The following is a 20,712-nucleotide window of genomic DNA, read 5'->3' as shown; positions in this document are numbered from 1 at the left end:
TTTAGTCGGATTTTAAAGATGAATCACCTTCCTCAAACGTCACTCAGCGCCCACATTTTCTTCCATCAATCATCAGTGGTGTTTATTGAGCACTTACTACGCGGAGCGCTGTACTGAGCACTTGGGAGAGTACGATCCGACGGAGCCGGTGAGCCACGTTCCGTGCCCACAGCGAACCCTACGTAGCCTAGAGGGAGCTTACTGCTCATTTCCCACTACACCAAAACGAAGCAAAAACGCCTCTCGGTCGCATCGGAGGTTCTCCGTCAGCTTTCTCCACCTTAACCTCTCCCTCTCTCGAACTTGCTGGCGACGGAGTCTCCCGCCGGGAACGACGGACAGGCCGAGAGGTTTTGGGACTGAGCCTCTGGGGGGAGGAATTGGTTCCAGTGATTAGACTGCGAGCCCGTCAGTGGACAGGGATTGTCTCTCTCTGTTGCCGAATTGTTCATTCCAAGCACTCAGTACAGTGCTCCGCACATAGTAAGCGCTCGATGAATACTATTGAATGAATGGCGGCTGCACGGTGCCGTCCGTGCTCTTGGTTCCCTGCTGGTCTTTTTCCCTCTGGGGCGCAGAAGCAACAGGCACGGGATGGTTCTTTACACGCAGGACCCGTTTCCTGGCCAAAGTGACCACAGCATCGGGCCAGTGCCGGGCCGGGGTTGGGGGGCCAGCAGACTCCATAAGCCTTTCCACACGAGAGAACTACAGTGAATTAATCTGTTCGGGCTTATGTCACCCCTTGCAAAGAAGCTCTAATTTTGAACCAATCAGCGGTATTTATTGAGCACTTTTTGCCTAGCAGTGTACTAAGCGCCTGGGAGAGTACGATACCACAGGATTAGCAGGCACGTTCCCTGCCCTTAACGAGAAGGAAAGAAACCCCTCCCCCACCAAACCCGGGTACTAAAATGATGATATTTGTTGAGCACTATGGGCCGGGCACTCTAGTAAGCACTGCAGGTGGGTACAGGCAGATCGGGTTGGACGCACTCCGGGTTCCACGTGAGGCTCAAATTCTTAATCCCCATTTTACAGATCAGGGAACTGAGGCCCAGAGAAGTGACGTGACTCGTCCCGGGTCACACAGCAGACAAGTGGTGGAGGCGGAATTAGAACCCATGACCGTCTGACTTCCAGTCCCGTGCTAGTGTGTAGTAGAATAGTGAATAATCGATTCAACATATGCCTGGTGCTTTGAAGTACACATGGTTTTCGGTAGTTTCACTGATAGAAGACCCGTGCAGACCTTCCCCAGTTTAAGTCCTCTTCCTCCCCACTGAGTCTCTCTCCCACGGGCTGGGGAGTCAGCGGTCATGAGTTCGACTCCCGGTTCGGCCACTTGTCAGCTGTGTGACTGTGGGCAAATCACTTAACTTCTCTGTGCCTCAGTTATCTCATCTGTAAAATGGGGATTAACTGTGAGCCCCACGGGGGACAACCTGATTACCCTGTATCTACTCCAGCGCTTAGAGCAGTGCTCTGCACATAGTAAGCGCTTAACAAATACCAGCATTATTATTATTATTATTATCATCTGTAGACTTGGATCTGTACCCTTTGGGCATTTGTTGTTTGTTCGCCCCACAGTGCATATGTACACAACTGTAAATTATTGATGTTAATGTCTGCCTCCCCTTCTAGACTGTAAGCCTTTTTTTTTTCCTGGTGTTTGTTAAGGATTTGTACGTGCCAGACATTGTACTAAATACTGGGGTAGATCAGATTGGACACAGTCAATGTCCCACATAGGGCTCACAGTGTTAATCCCCATTTTACAGATGAAATAGCTGAGGCACAGAGAAGTGAAGTGACATGCCCAAGGTCACCCAGCAGCCAAGTGGCAGAGCTGGGATTAGAGTCCAGGTCCTTCTGACTCCCAGGCCCCGAGCTGTAGCCATTAGACCACCCTGCTTTCCTCTTGGTGAGGGTGAGTAATAATAATAATAATGTTGGTGTTTGTTAAGCGCTTACTATGTGCAGAGCACTGTTCTAAGCGCTGGGGTAGATATAGGGAAAACAGGTCGTCCCACGTGAGGCTCACAGTCTTAATCCCCATTTTACAGATGAGGGAACTGAGGCACAGAGAAGTTAAGTGACTTGCTCACAGTCACACAGCTGACAAGTGGGGTACATCAGCGGGTCTCTGTGTCCGAATGAGCGTCTGGGATGAGCCATCCTGAGTCAGAGCACTGCGCGTGGATACGTCGACATGGCAGCACGTGTGTTTGTGAGCATATAGGAATAATCCCGGGGCCAGAAGGAGGGCCTCTGGGGAAAAAAACAAAACAAAACAAAACAAAGAACAAGGAAGGAAAAAAGCAGACCTAGTGACATGGCTCAGACAAAGATTTTTGTTCAGTGTTTCATAAAATGGAAGTGATTTTAGCGCGTACGTGTCCACACACTTTTATTTTTAAAATAATTGGCTGCCACGCACCGTCGTCCAATTAAAGTAGGATATGTATTCTCATCCCTTCCTGTAGAATTGTTTGAGTCGAAAAAGTTTTGCTAAGCGGCAGAAATACTATGGAACATTCATGCCCATGTGGAGTTTTTACATTTACCAGGATTGAAATGAAATCAAGTTCTAATGTACTTTTAATAATCACATGCATCATTCTCATCTCATTTTTAGTGTTTTACAAAAGCTAATCTTAATTTTAATTTCATTGCGTATGAAAACCCTGGCAGGCTCTGCCAATTTTTATCAGATTTGCAGTAGCTATTTAGATGTTTGCTTGGATTTGGCGTGACATTTGGGTAAGCTAATCTGAAATCTAGCTTTTATTATACTCCGAACTTCAGTTTTTTAATTAGCCCAATGAAGCATTATGGCACAAATAAGATTATCGTAAATCTATGCATAAAAACTTTGAGTCTTGCTAACCTTGCTGCTGGAACATTAAATACCGGCTACCCGCATCTCTGATGGTTAGTTCTTAAAACGAAACAAAGCTGCATGGCTAGTAATACTCAGTCAATCGTATTTGTTGAGCGCTTACCGTGTGCAGAGAACTGTACTAAGCGCTTGAGAGAGTAATAGTAACTGTCGGATTTGTTAAGCGCTTACTGTGTGCGGTCACTTATATCTGTAATTTTATTTATTGGTATTGTTGTCTGTCTCCCCCTCCTAGACCGTGAGCTCGTTGTGGGCAGGGAATGTAACTATTTCTTGTTGTATTGTACTTTCCCAAGTGCTTAGTAGAGTGCTCTGCACTCAGTAAGTACTTAATAAATACAATTGAATGAAAGTTGAGAGGGTAATATAATAATAATAACTGTGGTGTTTAGTAAGCGCTTATTGCGTGCCAGGCACTGTACTACGCGCTGGGGTGGATATAAGCAAAATTGGGTTGGACACAGTCCCTGTACCACATGGAGCTTCCGGTCTCGATCCCCATTTTACAGATGACTTAACTGAGCTCGGGGAAGTGAAGTGACTTGTCCAAGGTCACCCAGCAGACAAGTGGCAGGTGCAGTAGTAGAACCATGACCTACCGATCCTACTAGATCCACTACGATCTAGTAGTAATGGGATTTATTAGTGCTCGCTGTTCAGGACGCTGTACTAAGCACTGGGAGACAATGCATCAGGGGAAATTCCACATCGGCCTCGCTCCTCTGAGGGCTCACGGTCTCTCCGCCTCCCTCCTTGCCCTCTCTCCCTTCCCCAACTTTTCTTTAGTGCTCCTCCTGTTAGATGGCTCCACCTTTCTGGCCATTCCAGTATCTTAAAAAATGAGGAAAGGATTGAAAATCAAATCAGCCACCTCTGTAACTAAGTCGCTCCTTGGCAAAATCGATCCATCGGTGGTATTTGAGTGCTTACCCTTTGCAGAGCACTATACTGAGCGCTTTGGAGAGCACAGAATAAGAGAGTTGGTAGACATGGGGTAGATATAAGCTAATCGGGTTGGACACAGTCTCTGTCCCACATAGGTATTCATTCAGTTCTATTTATTGAGCGCTTACTGTGTGAAGAGCACTGTACTAAGCACTTGGAAAGTACAATTCAACAACGGATAGAGACAATCCCTACCCAACGACGGGTTCCTAGTCTAGAAGGGGAAGACAGACAAGAAAACAAAACAAGTAGACAGGGATCACAGTCTGTTCTGTTTTGCTTTGCTGTCTTCCCCTCTTAGACTGCGAGCTCTTCATTGGGTAGGGATTGCCTTAATTGTTGCCGAATTGTACATTCCAAGCGCTTAGTACAGTGCTCTGCGCATAGTAAGTGCTCAGTAAATACCATCGAATGTTTGAATGAAATCCCCATTTTTTTGTCTGTCCGTCTCCCCCGATTAGACTGTAAGCCCGTCAAACGGCAGGGACTGTCTCTATCTGTTGCCGACTTGTTCGTTCCAAGCGCTTAGTACAGTGCTCTGCACATAGCGCTCAATAAATACTTTTGAATGAATGAATGAAAGGTAATACAGAGAATGTAGGTGACTTTCCTGCGGTCATGCAGCAGCCAAGAGGCCGAGCCAGGATTAGAACCCAGGTCCACGCTCTATCCGCTAGGACACAGTGCTTCTCGAGTTGCTCTTCGGCAGCATGCTTCCTCTTTCCTTGTTATAAAGGCCTTTCCCAACGAAGAAGACACTCGAATATTTTAAAGCTCTTCCCTCCCCCAGAAAGCCAGTTAACTCAAAACAAGGCTCAGAGGTAGATGTGGAAAAACTTAGTGAATCAGCTACATCCTTTCCCTTTTCAGAAATAAAGGCTGGCAAGTACTGACTTCTTTGGACTGATGATATGGCGGATTGAGATCTAGGAATATTTCCAGGGCCAGGGTGCTTTTCCCATTTTACACTGGTAATGGCCCCTCTTCCTCCTAATCGGGAGTTGCGATCATTTTGAGGTTAGCTGCCGAGGAAGAGTCGAATACTGGCGAACAGCGTGGCCTAGTGGGAAAGAGACGGCGCGTAGGAGTCAAAGGACCTGGGTTTGAATCCAGGCCCGACCACTTAAACCCGCCGGGTGACGCTGGGCAAGTCGGTCAGTCGTATTGGTTGAACGCTTAGCATCTGCAGAGCACTGTACTACGTGCTTGAGAGAGTACAGTGTAACGGTGTAACAGGCACATTCCCCGCCCACATCGAGCTTCACTTCAGTGCTCCACCTCAGTTTCCTCACCTGTTAAAGGGGGATTCAGTATTTGTTCTCCCTCTTATTTAGACCCACCTCCTCACCATCCCTCGGTCTCACCTATCCCTCCATCGACCCCTGGGCCACGTCCTCCCGCGGTCCTGGAACGCTCTCCCTCCTCACCTCCGCCAAACTAATTCTCTTCCCCTCTTCACATCCCTACTAAAAACTCACCTCCTCCAAGAGGCCTTCCCAGACTGAGCTTCCCCCTTTTTCCCTCTGCTCCCTCTACCCCCCATTCACCTCTCCGCAGCTAAACCCTCTTCTCCCCTCTTTCCCTCTCCTCCTCCCCCTCTCCCGTCCCACCCCTTCAGCACTGTACTCGTCCGCTCGACTGTATATATCTTTATCACCCTATTTATTTTGTTTATTTTGTTTAATGAGATGTACATCACCCTGATTCTACTTATTTGCCATTGTTTTTATGAGATGTTCTTCCCCTTGACTCTATTTATTGCAATCGTTCTTGTCTGCCCGTCTCCCCCGATTAGACTGTAAGCCCGTCAAAGGGCAGGGACTGTCTCTATCTGTTGCCGACTTGTACACTCCAAGCGCTTAGTACAGTGCTCTGCACATAGTAAGCGCTCAATAAATACTATTGAATGAATGAATGAATGAATGACTGTGTGCCCTATATGGGACTGATGTGATTAACGTGTATCTCGTGCTTGGCTTGAGGTCCGTGCCTAGCAAGTACCATAATTATTAGTAGAGCAGGGCAATAGTGTTGCCGAATTGTACTTTCCAAGCGCTTAGTACAGTGCTCTGCACATAGTAAGCGCTCAGTAAATACTAGTGAATGAGTGAATGAAGTAGGGAAGACACTGGATCAGGGCCATGATTAGGTTTGCTGAGGTTAGAAAACAAGCGGTTGCCCCGTTGAGTGCGTCCTCAATGCAGCGCTATACACTGTGAGCTTACGGAGTACGACAGGAGCGGGACACGTTCCCTGCCCACAGGAAACCTACACTCACGTGATTCAAGCACAGGGCTTTGCGTGCAGTGAGCCCACAGTAAAGACGATTGCATGAATGAATGAATGATTAGGATGAGTTTATGAGGCCAGCGTAAGATGGCATCCTTCTCCAGGCCCATGTAGAACTGTTGTCTCTTATTATTTATTTTGGCCATTTGTACGATAAATCTTTTTATGATTGTATCCCCTGTTAGAGCGTAAGCGCCTTGGGGCAGGGAATGTGTCACTTGATTCTGTAAAATCCCAAGCACCTGTTACAGAGTGCCGTCCATAAACCCTAATATTCTTGTTCTCTAGTCAGCTGCGGCTAGTAATATTATTGCTTTTTATTTTACTGATGTCATGCTGAAATTAAAGAAGCTAATAGAGAATGCAGAGATTTAAAAAATACTTGAAGTGAAAATCATGATTTCCTTAAATTGATGAACTTATATCGTCTCCATTAGTAGTTACTTTTTTATGGTATTTAAGCACTTACTATGTTCCAGGCACTGTACTAAGTCCTGGAGTGGATACAAGCAAATCAGGTTGGACGCAGTCCCTGTCTCATGTGGCGCTCACAGCCCCAGTCCCCATTTTACAGATGAGGCACTTCTGAGGCCCAGAGAAGTGAAGAGAGTTGCCCACGGTCACACAGCCCAAGGCAAGCGGGGAGCCGGGATTAGAACCCATGACCTTCCGACTCCCAGGCCCGCGCTCTATCCGCTACGCCATGACGCTTTAACCCGTGAAAGACTGGGGTTTAGGAAGAGAGGGGAGTCGAAGGCACTTACAGGCACCCGGCATCTAAGCCCTCAGCGGAGGGACGCGACACTCAAAGAAAGAATTTTTTTTCAGCAGCCTTGGCAGAGTTGGGATTAGAACCCCAGTCCCCTGACTCCCGGGCCATTGCTCTTTCCACTGTGCCGTGATTTCTCTCATCGATCACAAGTTTCTCATCGATCGAGAAGCAGCGTGGCGCAGTGGAAAGAGCACGGGCTTTGGAGTCAGGGCTCATGAGTTCGAATCCCAGCTCTGCCACTTGTCAGCTGTGTGACTGTGGGCAAGTCACTTAACTTCTCTGTGCCTCAGTTCTCTCATCTGTAAAATGGGGATTAAGACTGTGAGCCCCACGTGGGACAACCTGATTCCCCTGTGTCTACCCCAGCGCTTAGAACAGTGCTCTGCACATAGTAAGCGCTTAACAAATACCAACATTATTATTAAGTTCAAGTCCAGTGGGGTATCTTATGTTTTCCAATTGAAACCCCAACAGAATATCTGTTATTAATGTATGTTATTAATTTGTGTCCTTGGGGAGTTTCTTCAGGGACTTATCTTCGGGTATCATAAATTCTCAATAGTTAAACAAGATTGTTTTATGTCTTTTTTAAATTTGATAAATACAGAAGCAGCACCATGGCATAATGGATAGAGCACAGTCCTGGGAGTCAGAAGGACATGGGTTCTAATCCCGGCTTTGCCACTTGTCTGCCGTGTGACCTTTGGCGAGTCGTTTCACTTCTCAGTTACCTCATCTGTCAAATGGGGGGGGGGGGGGGTAAGACTGTGGACTCCATATGAAACATGGACTGTGTCCAACCTGGTTACCTTGTATCTACCCCAGTGTTTAGTACAGTACTTGGTATATAGGTTACTTAATAAATACCATAAAAACAAATACAGCATCATGGTCATGTGATCCTGTTTGGTTTCCAAAATCCAACTAGCACCGTTTTCTTCCAAACCGTTCAGTGTGTGTTAATGGATTAAAATACAAACGGCTAAAAATGATCAATGAAGTATCGCTCGGTCTTCGTTAAATATCAGTGGAGTTTTGTGTGGATCCGATGTCAGGAAGTTATGTCTTGCTTGCCAAGAGACTTACAGATGCGAGGTGGGTGAGCAAAGTAAAGCATAAGATATTTAAAATAGTAATGGCGTTATTTCAGCATTAAAACAGTTCTGTTGAAAATCCAGTCCTTTGGTCAATATTTAATGTTTTGTGAGCCTATGAGCCAACTGAGGTAAATAAATGATTGTTAAATGCAAGCTATAGGCAAATTTGGATTTATTACACAATCAGATGGGACAAAAATCCCAGATTTACAATCAGACCATTTTTTTCCCTGACACATTTTTCTAAACTTCTGTTTTCTATATTTTGTCTACCGCAGGGGGACACCCGAAGCCTCCTACTGCCCGATAATGTCAGCGCTGGCCAAAAACTGGACTTTTCGGACACAATGGTCCAACAGAAATTGGATGATATAAAGGATCGGATCAAACGGGAAATAAGAAAGGAACTGAAAATCAAAGAGGGAGCAGAAAACCTCAGGAAGGTCACAACGGATAAAAAAAATTTGGCTTACGTGGACAACATTTTGAAAAAATCCAATAAAAAATTGGAAGAATTGCATCATAGACTACAGGAATTAAATGCTCATATAGTTGTAACAGATCCAGAAGATCTTACAGGTAAAGTATATTTGGCATATTCTTGAAAAGCTCTGGGGGTGGGAGAGTGTTCTAGAGAGAGATTCTGGAAAGGCAGTATTTTTTTTTCAAACACAAATTTGATTAAAAAAATATCTGGCAGGAAAATTGTTGGGGGTTTTCTTTTTTTTTTTTTTAATAAATTGGAGACATCCCATTCTAAAGGGCAGGGAGATGAATGATACGAAATATTCCAATTTAAATAACTCCGATGCAGAATTCCATTTTAAAATCCTGTGAAGCTAAACTTGATATCTCAAGTATTTCTAGCTGCAGAGTGATTTCGTGGGAATGAGTGTCGTGTGCGCTCGAAGCCCACAGAATATCGCCTTGGCCAGACATTGTATATAAACATGGTAGTGCACGGCGAATGTTTCTTAAATGAGGTTGGCTTTGGAAGAGCCGAGGCAAGAAAATGACAGATGACCAGCGTCTTGGACTTAGCGATGAGAGTTGAGTTAATCCCTTAGGGTATGTGGAGTCTGAAAGTATTGAAATTCCTGTAATATTTAATGTCCTTTGTTTAAGCCTCTTCTCCCTCCCTCACGTTCAATTTCTGTGAGTAACGTTAATTTTCCAGCTGTTTAGTATCTGCTATACATTCAGTCACTAACTGTGGTATAAATAGAAATTATGTAATAAGAATGTTTATTTTTAGGACTGTCATAAATAGTACGTCTCCCATCTAATGGAAGGCAACTGAGCTCTGCATTTTTTTCCTATGACAACTATTCAGAAGACACTCCAGTAAGGTTACTTGAATATTGTAATCTGTTCTTTTAGGATAATCCTCTTGTCCCTCTAGGATGCGGAGTAAAGTGCGGTGGGTTTCACTGATTTGCAAAACATTATTAAAACTGTTATTAAAATCAAAGGATTACGTACGTTTGGACAGTCTGCGCTCGATTACGCAATTGTATATTCCCCGGTCCCCTTCTCTCCCGTGTAGCCGTGTGTCGGCCGATTGACTGCCCATTAACGCTTGCACCGGCGAGGGAAGTGTTGGAATTGATATTCAAGATTAATCTGCCATCTGTTAATACCGGTTGTATTTTGAATGCCGCATCAGTTGGAGAGTCACAGAGGCGGGTGGGACCTCAAGAAAGAGAAGCCGCATGGCTTAGCGGAAAGAGCGCGGGCCTCCGAATCCGAGGACCCGGGTTCTAATTCCGCCTCTGCCGCTGGCTTGCTGTGTGATCTCGGGCAAGTCACTTAACTCCTCTGTGCCAGAGTTCTCCCGGTATCCCTCCTTCTGAGACTGTGAGCCCCAGGCCAGACAGGGATAGTATCCAGCCTAATTAATTTGAATCTGCCCGGGGGCATGGTGTTTGACCCATAGTAAGTGCATAGCATATAATTTTTAAAAAAATCTGATGTAGCCTCCTGGATCCAAAACAGATGAATTTTTACCTTTAAAGATTTACCGAGGTTGGAGGCTGTGAAGTCTTCCAAATTTTGACCAGAATTTTTCATTTCATCTCATTATTTCATTTCTTTTTTTTAAGGCAGTTTCTTTCTTGTTCAGCTGCGATGCAACTAATTACTATCCTACCTAGAAAAGCCCGTCCGTGCATAAAGGTGGTTGTGAGTGGGAATTGTGTCCGTTCATTGTTGCATTGTACTCTCCCAAGCGCTTAGTACAGTGCTCTGCCACAGTAAGCTCTCAATAAATACCATCGAATGAATGAATGGATCATAAGTCAGCTCGTAACTTCCTGTCCTGGCAGCTAAACAACAAAAATTCCATTCATTTCTTAAGGCGCTTTTCGTCCCTTTAATAACTGTGGCCCCCTGATAAGTGTGTCCCCTCCGCCCCAGTTTCTCATGGTCTTTTTTTTGTAGTCTGGTGACTTAAGCGAAACGATATATTCCGATAAATCCGAGCAGCGCAGAGTAGAGCGAGAGAGACACTTTCTGACTCCGGCTTGTCAGATTCCTGCTTATGTACCCCAGATTCCTGCTTACGCACCCCAGAATCACGTTAATCTCTTGCGAAAATAGCGTCGTGTTCTTGATGAGCCTCTGGAGGGTAGGGACCTTGACTTTCTTTTCTCTTGTGTTTTCTCAAGTCCTTAGTACTGTGCTCTCTGCACACACGCACGTGGTTCCGATTAAGCACTGTCTGGGTAGTCAGGCAGTCGTATTTATTGAGCACTTACCTTGTGCGGGTAACTGGGCTAAGCGCTTGGGAGAGTACAATAGAACGGACACATTCCCTGCCCGCGACGAGCGTTCGGTACCTCTAGACTGCACCAAGTACTGTGCTAAGCACTGGGGCTGGGATAAAATCGTCCGGTCAAACGTGTCGCTTGACCTTCTGGGGTTCTTAACCTAGGTGATGCTGATTATTCCTATTCTGATTTCAGCCACCTATGTGTCCTTTTGTGGTGGGGTTGTTTTTGTTTTGTTTCGTTTTCTCAGTTCCTAAGGTGTACTACCTTGAATTTGTTCATTCAATAGTATTTATTGAGCGCTTACTCTGTGCAGAGCACTGTACTAAGTGCTTGGAATGTAGGTCTGTATTTTACTAATGTCTCTAACTTGCTTTGAATTTGCTTCTTGCCTTCCAAAGTAGTAACCTTCCCCAGTTGGGTATCATTTAAATAGTTTAGTCCATTCTCAAAGCCAAAGCCTAATCAGGCTATCGATAAAGATACTAAAGAGTTAGCTCCAAGCCCACCACCACTTTGGATACATCGTCACCGATCAATGCTAACTAGCATTTGGGGGCATCCCCAAGCTTGCTCTGGGCACCTAGTAGAATGGATAAAATGAGACTGAGCTGTCAGGAAGGAGTGGTATCAAAAATGTTGCTAAATAATTTTTTTTCATTTTTAATGGTATCTATCAAGCCTTTACGTGCCAGGCACTGTACTATGCACTAAATACTAAAATTCATCAGGTTGGACACTGTATCTACCCCACCTGGGGCTCACAACTTTAATCCCCTTTTTATAGATGAGGTAAGTGAGGCCCAGAGAAGTGAAGTGACTAGGGGGATCCGGGATTAGAACCCAGATCCTCCAATCCCAGGCCCGTGCTTTTTCCACGAGGCCGCGCGGCTTTTCTAAAGACTTGGCAAATTGCAGCGGTAGCCTGTTCCTCTCTTTAGGGTTAGTTTCGGAAGCCTATTAAATTTATTTGGCACGGTTTGCTCTTCACATAAAGTCATGTTGGAAGAACCCTGGGCCAACACAGCAGAAAGGAGTGGGTGGGGAGAAGAAGGCAGTAGGAGGGCTCGGGTAGAATAAGGCAACAGGGAAAGGAGGCCTGGGGCTCAGACTCCTCTGACGGAGCTGATGGCGGACCGCATTGGATAGAGGAAGAAATTGTCAGCCTACACTTCAGATCATACCTCCCCGCTTTGAAATTCAGAGTTTAATTGGAGACAGCTTGAATCCAACATATAGATATATAGATATATATAGAAGATATAGATAGTGAAGCAGCATGGCTCAGTGGAAAGAGCACGGGCTTGGGAGTCAGAGGTTATGGGTTTTCAGAGGTCATGGGTTTGAATCCCGGCTCTGCCACTTGTCAGCTGTGTGACTGTGGGCAAGTCACTTTACTTCTCTGTGCCTCAGTTACCTCATCTGTAAAATGGGGATGAAGACTGTGAGCCTCACGTGGGACAACCTGATGACCCTGTATCTCCCCCAGCGCTTAGAACAGTGCTCTGCACACAGTAAGTGCTTAACAAATACCAACCTTATTATATAGATATAGACAATAGACAACATATATGCTGGGTTGAATATATATATTCTCCATTTCATCCACCCAACCCAGCATATGCCTTTACTTGTCCAATTTATCACTGAACCCGAATTAAAACTGCAGATGTGATTTGGTGATGAGCACGAATGAGAGAGTTGGACAGCCTTAGACCCAGACTCCTGCCACTGTCTCTTGGGATATGACCGGCAATTAAGGTGGCTAACGTTCCCCTTACGAATCTGGCGAGCAGAATGTGGAGCCAAAAGGCTGACGAGCTCCAGAACCGACTCCAGTTCTACCAAGCTTTCTCAGGAGGTGTGACCTCTAATTCAAGTCGTCACACTTAGCCCTTCGAACGGCATCGCCCGTGTCGCGCTTAATCCTAAATAGCAAAACAGGCTTCTCCAGAGGGGCCGCAAATGACAGTCAACCCGCCGGTAAGAGACGTGTACGCTGCCGCTTGGCTCGCTGGACCGAGCCATCGTCAGAACGTGGATGCCGAGATCTCTGTAGTGAACTTTAGTAGAAGAACTTAAAGGCCGAATGGGCAGAAGAAATGCTTTTAAAAACGTAAATCCACAGCATTAAGTCTTTCTGGAAATCGGCTGCCAATACGCCAGTTGACGCGAAGGATCAGAAAAGGGAGATTTAGGCCCCACTCCAAGCAGGGTACCTTAAAATGGAGGATTATAAAGAAGGGAGCCAGGATCACAAACTCTAGAGCGCATAAGGGGTGGTACTGTGACCTGGAGGGAGGAGATTGGCTCCTCGGCCAATCGTGGGTGCAAACCCCATCCCTCCCGGGGAGAACTGGAACAGGAGAGTCAGTTTGGAGCTTCTCGTAGTGACTGAGCCTGCCTGGAAATTCCATGTGGCAGAATAATCTCAGGCCACCCAGCAATCGCGGGTAGATAAGGTGGAAGAGACTAATAGGTGAATACAACTCAAACAAGCAACGGGATTAGCAAACCAAAAAGGGGGCCACGGTGACCCAGGGCAGAGGCAGACAATAGGCAACAGTTAACCCAGTGGTCAATAGCAAAACAAATCCTCCCAGCTCAAGTACACCCAATGGAAAGTAAGAAAAACAAACCAGAATTAAAGGGGGATACAAATACAGGGTGCAGATGACCTAGAATACAGTGAGGGAAGGGAAACTAGTGAGTAGAGGGGTTCAAGAGGACTAGTAAAAAGAAGCAGAAAGATTTGATTCTCCCGTTGTCTAGTTTGTGCCCTTATTCATTTCTTCCTTATCTACAAGGCACCGATGGGGCGGAGAGAAATAAAACTGAACCTTCTCTGCGATTGTCTGGTCCAGAACATATTTCTCCACACTTGTGCTGTTCCCGGGACAAAAATGAAGCTAGGGAGAGTTAATCATGGGTTGTGGGGGAGGTGTTTTAAGCAGCCTCCTTGGTCGACAAGATGTCTGGTCACCTGGGAGAGAGCAACAGAGTCATCCCCTCTCTGGCTTCCTGTATCTTCACAGCTCAGCAGGGGATAAGGAAAAGCTTGACTGAGCCAGGCTCCCTATTCCAATTAATCAATTGATGGTATTTATCGAGCACTTAATAATAATTTTGGTATTTGTTAAGTGCTTACTATGTGCAGAGCACTGTTCTAAGTGCTGGGGTAGATACAGGGTAATCCGGTTGTCCCAAGTGAGGCTCACAATCTTAATCCCCATTTTACAGATCAGGTAACTGAGAGCCAGAGAAGTGAAGTGACTTGCCCACAGTCACACAGCTGCCAAGTGGCAGAGTTGGGATTCGAACCCACGACCTCTGACTCCCAAGCCTGTGTTCTTTCCACTGAGCCACAGAGCAACGGGAACGTTTCTGCCAACTCTAGTATTTTCCCAGTGTTCGTACAGTACTCGGCACAGAGAAAACGCTCCACAAATATGATTGTACTAAGTACCTGGAAGATTACAGTGTAACAGAGTTAGCAGGCAAGTTCCCTGCCCACAAGGAGCTGACAGTCTAGCGATTTCTGTCTCGATTCCTGCCTCTCACTGTAGCCCAAGCCCTTCTGTAATAATAACGTTGGTATTTGTTAAGCGCTTACTGTGTGCCGAGCACTGTTCTAAGCGCTGGGGTATACAGGTTGTCCTTATGTTGGTATTTGTTAAGCGCTTACTATGTGCCGAGCACTGTTCTAAGCGCTGGGGTAGATACAGGGTAATCGGGTTGTCCCACGTGAGGCTCACAGTTAATCCCCATTTTACAGATGAGGTAACTGAGGCACAGAGAAGTTAAGTGACTTGCCCACAGTCACACAGCTGTCAAGTGGCAGAGCTGGGATTCAAACTCATGACCTCTGACTCCCAAGCCCGTGCTCTTTCCACTGAGCCACGCTGCTTCTCTGCCCCACATGAGGCTCTCAGTCTTAATCCCCATTTTACAGATGAGGTAATCGAGGCAACGAGAAGTGAAGTGACTTGCCCACAGTTGCACAGCTGACAAGTGGCAGAGCCGGGATTCGAACCCATGACCTCTGACTCCCAAGCCCGGGCTCTTTCCACTGAGCCACGCTGCTTCTCTGTAGACCGTGAGCCCCATGTGGGGCAGGGAGTGAGTCTAACCTGATTATCACGGTTCTACTGCAGTGTTTAATATAGTGTTGGGCACGTGGTAAGCCCTAAAGTGCCATAATTCCACGAAAATCTCAGCTCTCTTTCCGTTCCTACCATAGCCGCCAGTGCTCTGTCGTAACACCTCCAAACCCACACAGCTGCCATTTCTTCTCTGTGACAGGCCCTCTAGACTACTTTTTTTATGCTATTTGTAGGAGAATGACTATGTTCCGGACACTGTAATAATAATAATAATGTTGGTATTTGTTAAGCGCTTACTATGTGCAGAGCACTGTTCTAAGTGCTGGGGTAGATACAGGGTAATCAGGTTTGTCCCACGTGAGGCTCAGTCTTCATCCCCATTTTACAGATGAGGGAACTGAGGCCCAGAGAAGTGAAGTGACTTGCCCACAGTCACACAGCTGACAAGTGGCAGAGCCGGAATTCGAACCCATGACCTCAGACTCCCAAGCCCCAGCTCTCTAAGCCCTGGGGTAGGAACAAGTTTTATCAGGTTGGATACAGTTCCACAAGGGGCTCACAGTCTTTAGTCCCCGTTTTACAGATGAGGTGACTAATAATGATGTTGGTATTTGTTAAGCGCTTACTATGTGCAGAGCACTGTTCTAAGCGCTGGGGGGGATACAAGGACTATGGCCCGGAGAAGTTAAATGACTCGCTCAAGGTACACAGCAGTCGTGTGGCGGAGTCGGGATTAGAACCCAGATCCTCCGGCTCCCAGGACTACGCTGTGTACACTAATCCGTGCTGCTTGGGCCTAAAATGGAAAAGATTTACTGGAGTATTAGGCGAGGAGACAGAGGTTCTCCTTTACCGTCTCTGGAAGTCCCGATTAAGAGATTAGCCCAGATCGACTGGCGGGAATCTGCATGTAGCCCGTACGTGAGCCGCGATGTCCAGATCGACCCTCCGGGGCTGGATGCCGCCCCGGCCCGAAGGAAACTCTGTGGAGAAAGTCACGTGGGCAGTGCTTGGCACTGTCTGCCGTGTGACCTCGAGCAAATCACTTAATGTCTGTGGGCCTCAGTTACTTCACCTTGTAAAATGGGAGCTAAGACTGAGTCCCGTTTGGGAAAGGGCCTGTGTCCAACCCAGTTACCTTATATCTACCGCGGCGCTTAGTATAGAGCCTGGTGCGTCGTGAGCACTTGACAAATACTGAAAAAAAATGTCTTTTTAAACCCTCGAGAGTTTACGAGTCGGGTAGGGGGGCTGCATCCGGAAGGGAGCCCTTAAGGGGTCACCTTACCCTCGGATTAATGGGTAGCTTTTATGGAGATTAGACTGTAAACCCGTCGATTAGACTGTAAGCCCATCAGAGGGCAGGGACTGTCTCTATCTGTGGCCGATTTGTACATTCCAAGCGCTTAGTACAGTGCTCTGCACATAGTAAGCGGTCAATAAATACTATCGAATGAACGAATGGAGGATCATCAAGGCAAGGCCGCGAAAACTCGGACCTTTGAAGAATAATCTGAGCCTCTGGAACCAGCTTTTGTCAGTGTGTTCCAATGGGGGGGGGGGGGGACTCTACAAAGATGGAGTCAGGGTAGGACGATGCTTTGACTCCTGAACTCAAAGAACACTATTTAGAAAAGCATGCCTTGGGGTCAGGGACGTGACCCTCACGGACTCCCCACTCTGCACGGGGCTGTTCCCAAGGAAATGACCCGAGGAGCTTGGCTTACTAGTAGGCGGATTCAAGCTCTTAGTACAGTGCTCTGCACATAGTAAACGCTCAATAAATGCTATTGAATAAATATACTGTCTGTTAGCCACAGGACTCCCCTAACAGTAAATGTTATGGGGTAATGGAGGCAGGAGAGAGAGCCAGGAGAGACAAGTGGGCTCTTGACAGACCCAACTGTGCTCATCTGAATTTGCTACGGCAATCGTTGAGAAGCAGCGTGGCTCAGTGGCAAGAGCACGGACTTGAGAGTCAGAGGACGTGGGTTCTAATCCCGGCTCCGCCACTTGACTGCCGTGTGACTTAACTTCTCTGTGCCTCAGCTACCTTATCTGTAAAATGGGGATTAAGACCGTGAGCCCCATGAGGGGCAACCTGATTACTTTGTTTCTACTCCAGCGCATATAGAACGGTGCTTGGCACCTAATAAGTGCTTAACAAATACCATCATAGTTATTATTAAATGCTTACTGTGCACTGGGGTAGTAATAATAGCTTGGCATAATGAGAAGCAGCCTGGCATAGTGGATAGAGCACGGGCCTGGGAGTCAGAAGGTTAGGGCTTCGGCTCGGGTTCATCTGCCATGTGACCTTGGGCAAGTCACTTAGCATCTCTGTGCCCTAGTTACCTCATCTATGAAACAGGGATTGAGACTGTGAGCCGCACGTGGGACGGGGACTGTGTCCAACCCGATTTGTTTGTATCCACCCCAGCTCTTAGTACTGTGCCTGGTACTTAAAGTGTTACATTAAGTGCTTAATAAATACCATTATTATTAATAATGATTGTGGTATTTAGGCACCTACCTGTACCAAGTGCTGGGCTAGATACGAGATAATCAGGTTCCAGGAGAGGCTCACAGTCTAATTAGAAGGAAAAATAGGTATTGAATCCCCATTTTTGCAGATAAGGGAACTCGAGGCCCAGAGAAATTAAGTGACCGGCCCAAGGTCACACGAAGCAGGTGGGTGCTGGAGCCGGCACGAGAACCCAGGTCCTCTGACTCCCAGATCCGTGCTCTTTTCACTGGACCGTGCTGCTTGTGAAATGAAGTTGGGAAACACGACCCCTGCCTGCAAGGAGCGTACAATTTGCAGGAAGAGACAGACTTTGAAATAAATTACTGATAGGGGAAATAAGTATAAGGATATAGACGTAAGTGCAGTGAGCCTGGGGCGAGTACCAAAGTGCTTGAGGGGTACTCGGTCGAGGGTGTAGGCGAGACAGATGGGAGGGCAGGGAAGTGAAATGAGGGCTTAGTGAGGGAAAACCTTTTGGAGGAGATGAGATTGTAACAGGGTTTGAATGCGGGGAGAGCAGTGGACGGTCCACTGTGAAGTGGAAGGGAGTTCCAGGCCTAAGAGAGGACTGGGGAAAAGGAGTCGGTGGTGGGGTAGACCAGATCCAGGTACAGGGAGTAGGTCGGCGCTAGAAGAGTGAAATCTGCTCCATCAGCCAGGTAAGGTAGGAGGGAAGTAGCTGATCGAATGCCTTAAAGCCGATGGTACGGAGTTTTTCTTTGATTTAAGGGTGGATGGGCAAACGTTGGAGAGTTTTAATAGTCATAAGTTCTATGGGCTGAACACTGTATTAAGCACTGAGGTAAAAATGCGATGATCAACTGGGACACAGACCCTGTCCCCTATGGGGGTCTCAGTCTTAAAGAGGAGACACCAGGTATTGAGTCTCCATCCTACAGTTCACATAGCAGGCAGGTGGCAGAGCTGGGATTAGAACCCAGGTCCTCTGTCTCCCAGGCACAGAAGTCATCGAAACATTGACTGAACAGTTTTTTCCAAAAAAAAAAAAAAAGATCCAGGAAGCCGAGTGAGGTACGGATTGGTGTGGGGAGAGATGGGAGGCAGGGAGGTCAGGAGGAGGCTGATGCAGTAATCAGCGTGTTAGCAGCGTCTCTGCGGAGGAAAGGGTGGATTCTAGAGGTTTTTGGGGAAGGTAGAACCGGCAGGATTTGGTGAGCGATAAAATGCCATGATTACGGGCCGTGAGATGGAGGTTGGTGGCGTTGTCTACGGGGGGAGATCCCAAAGAAGACAGTGTCGGTGAAGCCGAGATTAGATCATGTTTTCAGGAGAAGGGGGTGGGCGGTTCGTGGTGTCAAAGGCAGGAAGGTCAAGAAGAAGGATGGTGGATTTGACAAGAAGGTGATCTTAGAGAGGTGGGGCTCGTGATAAGGGGACACCAATAAATTTTAAAGACCAGATGGAGCATTTCCGGGATTGGGTAGAGGACAGAGCTGGGCCTGTCAGGACAAAGGAGCTAAGGAATTTTTATAGTATTAATAGAAAGTAGGTACCAAAGTCTTCCCGATGATAACTGCACAGCTGAGCTGCACCTCTCATTCCACCTGGGGCCCCAAATTGAAAGCAGACCCGGGTTCCTAGATTGCATCAGTCGATCGATGGGATTTATTGAGCGCTTACTGTTTGGAGACCACCGTACTAAATGTTCAAGAGAGTACAGTGCAACAGTCATTAGACATGTTCCCTGCCCGCAGGAAGTTTAACATGCTGAGTTTCTTGAAAATAGTAGCACGCTGCATCCCTAGAAGCTTTTCAGAAGAAACAAGTTTCTCCTGAGCTAACTTCTCTCTGAATTGGTGTTCAAAGCCACAATAATTAGACATGCAAGTGAACAGTGAATGGTAGTCAGGTTAAACACATTGAAGAGGATGCCAAATAAGAAAGTTCACAGCAAAATGGCCAAAAAAGTCAGTGTTTTAATCCCAGTTCTCTCTTTCATAGAAATGAATTACTGGTTGTTTGTGTGGGGTTAAATTTCTGGGGGGTTTTTTCATTTTTGTCATTTTTCTTCATTGAACATATTGGGGGCTATTTCACAGAGTGTCTTCAAAATGGAATATTAGCGGTTTAGACAGTGACTGCACGTTTCTTTTACCTAATTCTTTTGCTTGCACATTTCAGTCCCCAAAATAACTCTGGCTTTTTAGTTCTGAGGTTTCATTGAGTAGACTGTACACCAAATTCTGCCATAATGTGTGTTTTCGGCTCACAACTTGGCCAGAAGGTTGTTAAGGAAAGAGAACATTTGCGCAACAACATGGGCCTGTTTCGATCCAGGCCACCCTGGCGACAGAAGAAGCTGCCTGCCGGACACGGGCACGGCGTCAGACTCTGAGAGAAACTACAGCACGGATTTTCCGACCCGGGGTTCGTAAACCCTCTGTTTGAGGAGGAGCCGGTTGCCTTCCGATTGATGAAATACGTAAATCTGTTCTCTTTCGACTTTAGTATTTCATCACACACTTTAGTATCGTCAGTAAAAGGCTTTGAAAAAAATAGCGGATGAGTTGAAGGCATCATTAGGCTCAGCTGTGGAGGGAAAAGAAGCCTCTGGGCCATCAGAATACGCATCTCTTTCTGTGTGCACCTGCCTTTCTTTGAAGTGCCTATTTTATTTTTAAAAGATGTGGAGCTAGGAAGGGCAGAAAAAAGGGCACGTATATTGGTATCTGTTAAGCGTTTACTATGTGCCAGGCACTGTCCTATGTGCTGGGGTAGATACAAGGTAATCAGTTCGATCAGTCCCCTTCCTACAAGGAGCTCACAGTCTTAATCCCCATTTTACAAATGAGGGAACTGAGTCACAGAGAAGTTAAATGACTTCATTCATTCATTCAGTAGTATTTATTGAGCGCTTACTATGTGCAGAGCACTGTACTAAGCGCTCGGAATGTACAATTTGGCAACAGATAGAGACAATCCCTGCCCAATGATGGGCTCACAGTCTAATTGCCCAAGGTTACACAGCAGACAACAGGCGGAGCCGGGATTAGAACTCACGACCTGACTCCCAGGCCGATGCTGTATCCACAAGGCCACTCTGCTTCTCTAATTACGGTATTTGTCATGCGATTACTATGTGCCAGGCACTGTACTAAGCGTTGGGGTGGACAATTTGGTTGTCCAAATTGGATTGGGCACAGTCCCTGGCCCACTTGGGGTTCAGAGTTTCAATCCCCATTTTACAGATGAGGGAACTGAGGCCCAGAGAAGTAAAGCCACTTGCCCGGGACACTCAGCAGACAAGCGGCAGAGCTGGGATTAGAACTCATGACCTGCCTCCCA

General features: G+C 46.6%; 1 protein-coding gene across 3 annotated transcripts in view; it reads left to right on the top strand.

Annotated features, from left to right (window-relative positions):
* Positions 1-20,712, top strand: part of PKN2 (protein kinase N2) — a 134,154-nt gene that overhangs the window by 58,084 nt on the left and 55,358 nt on the right. For all 3 annotated transcript variants that reach the window (XM_029062700.1, XM_029062701.1, XM_029062699.1), the window contains exon 2: positions 8,287-8,587. In XM_029062700.1, the coding sequence (XP_028918533.1) occupies positions 8,287-8,587 (301 nt within the window). The remainder of the gene's footprint in view (positions 1-8,286; positions 8,588-20,712) is intronic.

The sequence above is a fragment of the Ornithorhynchus anatinus genome, chromosome 4 (genome assembly GCF_004115215.2).
Source record: "Ornithorhynchus anatinus isolate Pmale09 chromosome 4, mOrnAna1.pri.v4, whole genome shotgun sequence".
NCBI classification, from domain to species: domain Eukaryota; kingdom Metazoa; phylum Chordata; class Mammalia; order Monotremata; family Ornithorhynchidae; genus Ornithorhynchus; species Ornithorhynchus anatinus.
This window is presented reverse-complemented; position numbering and strand designations above follow the sequence as displayed.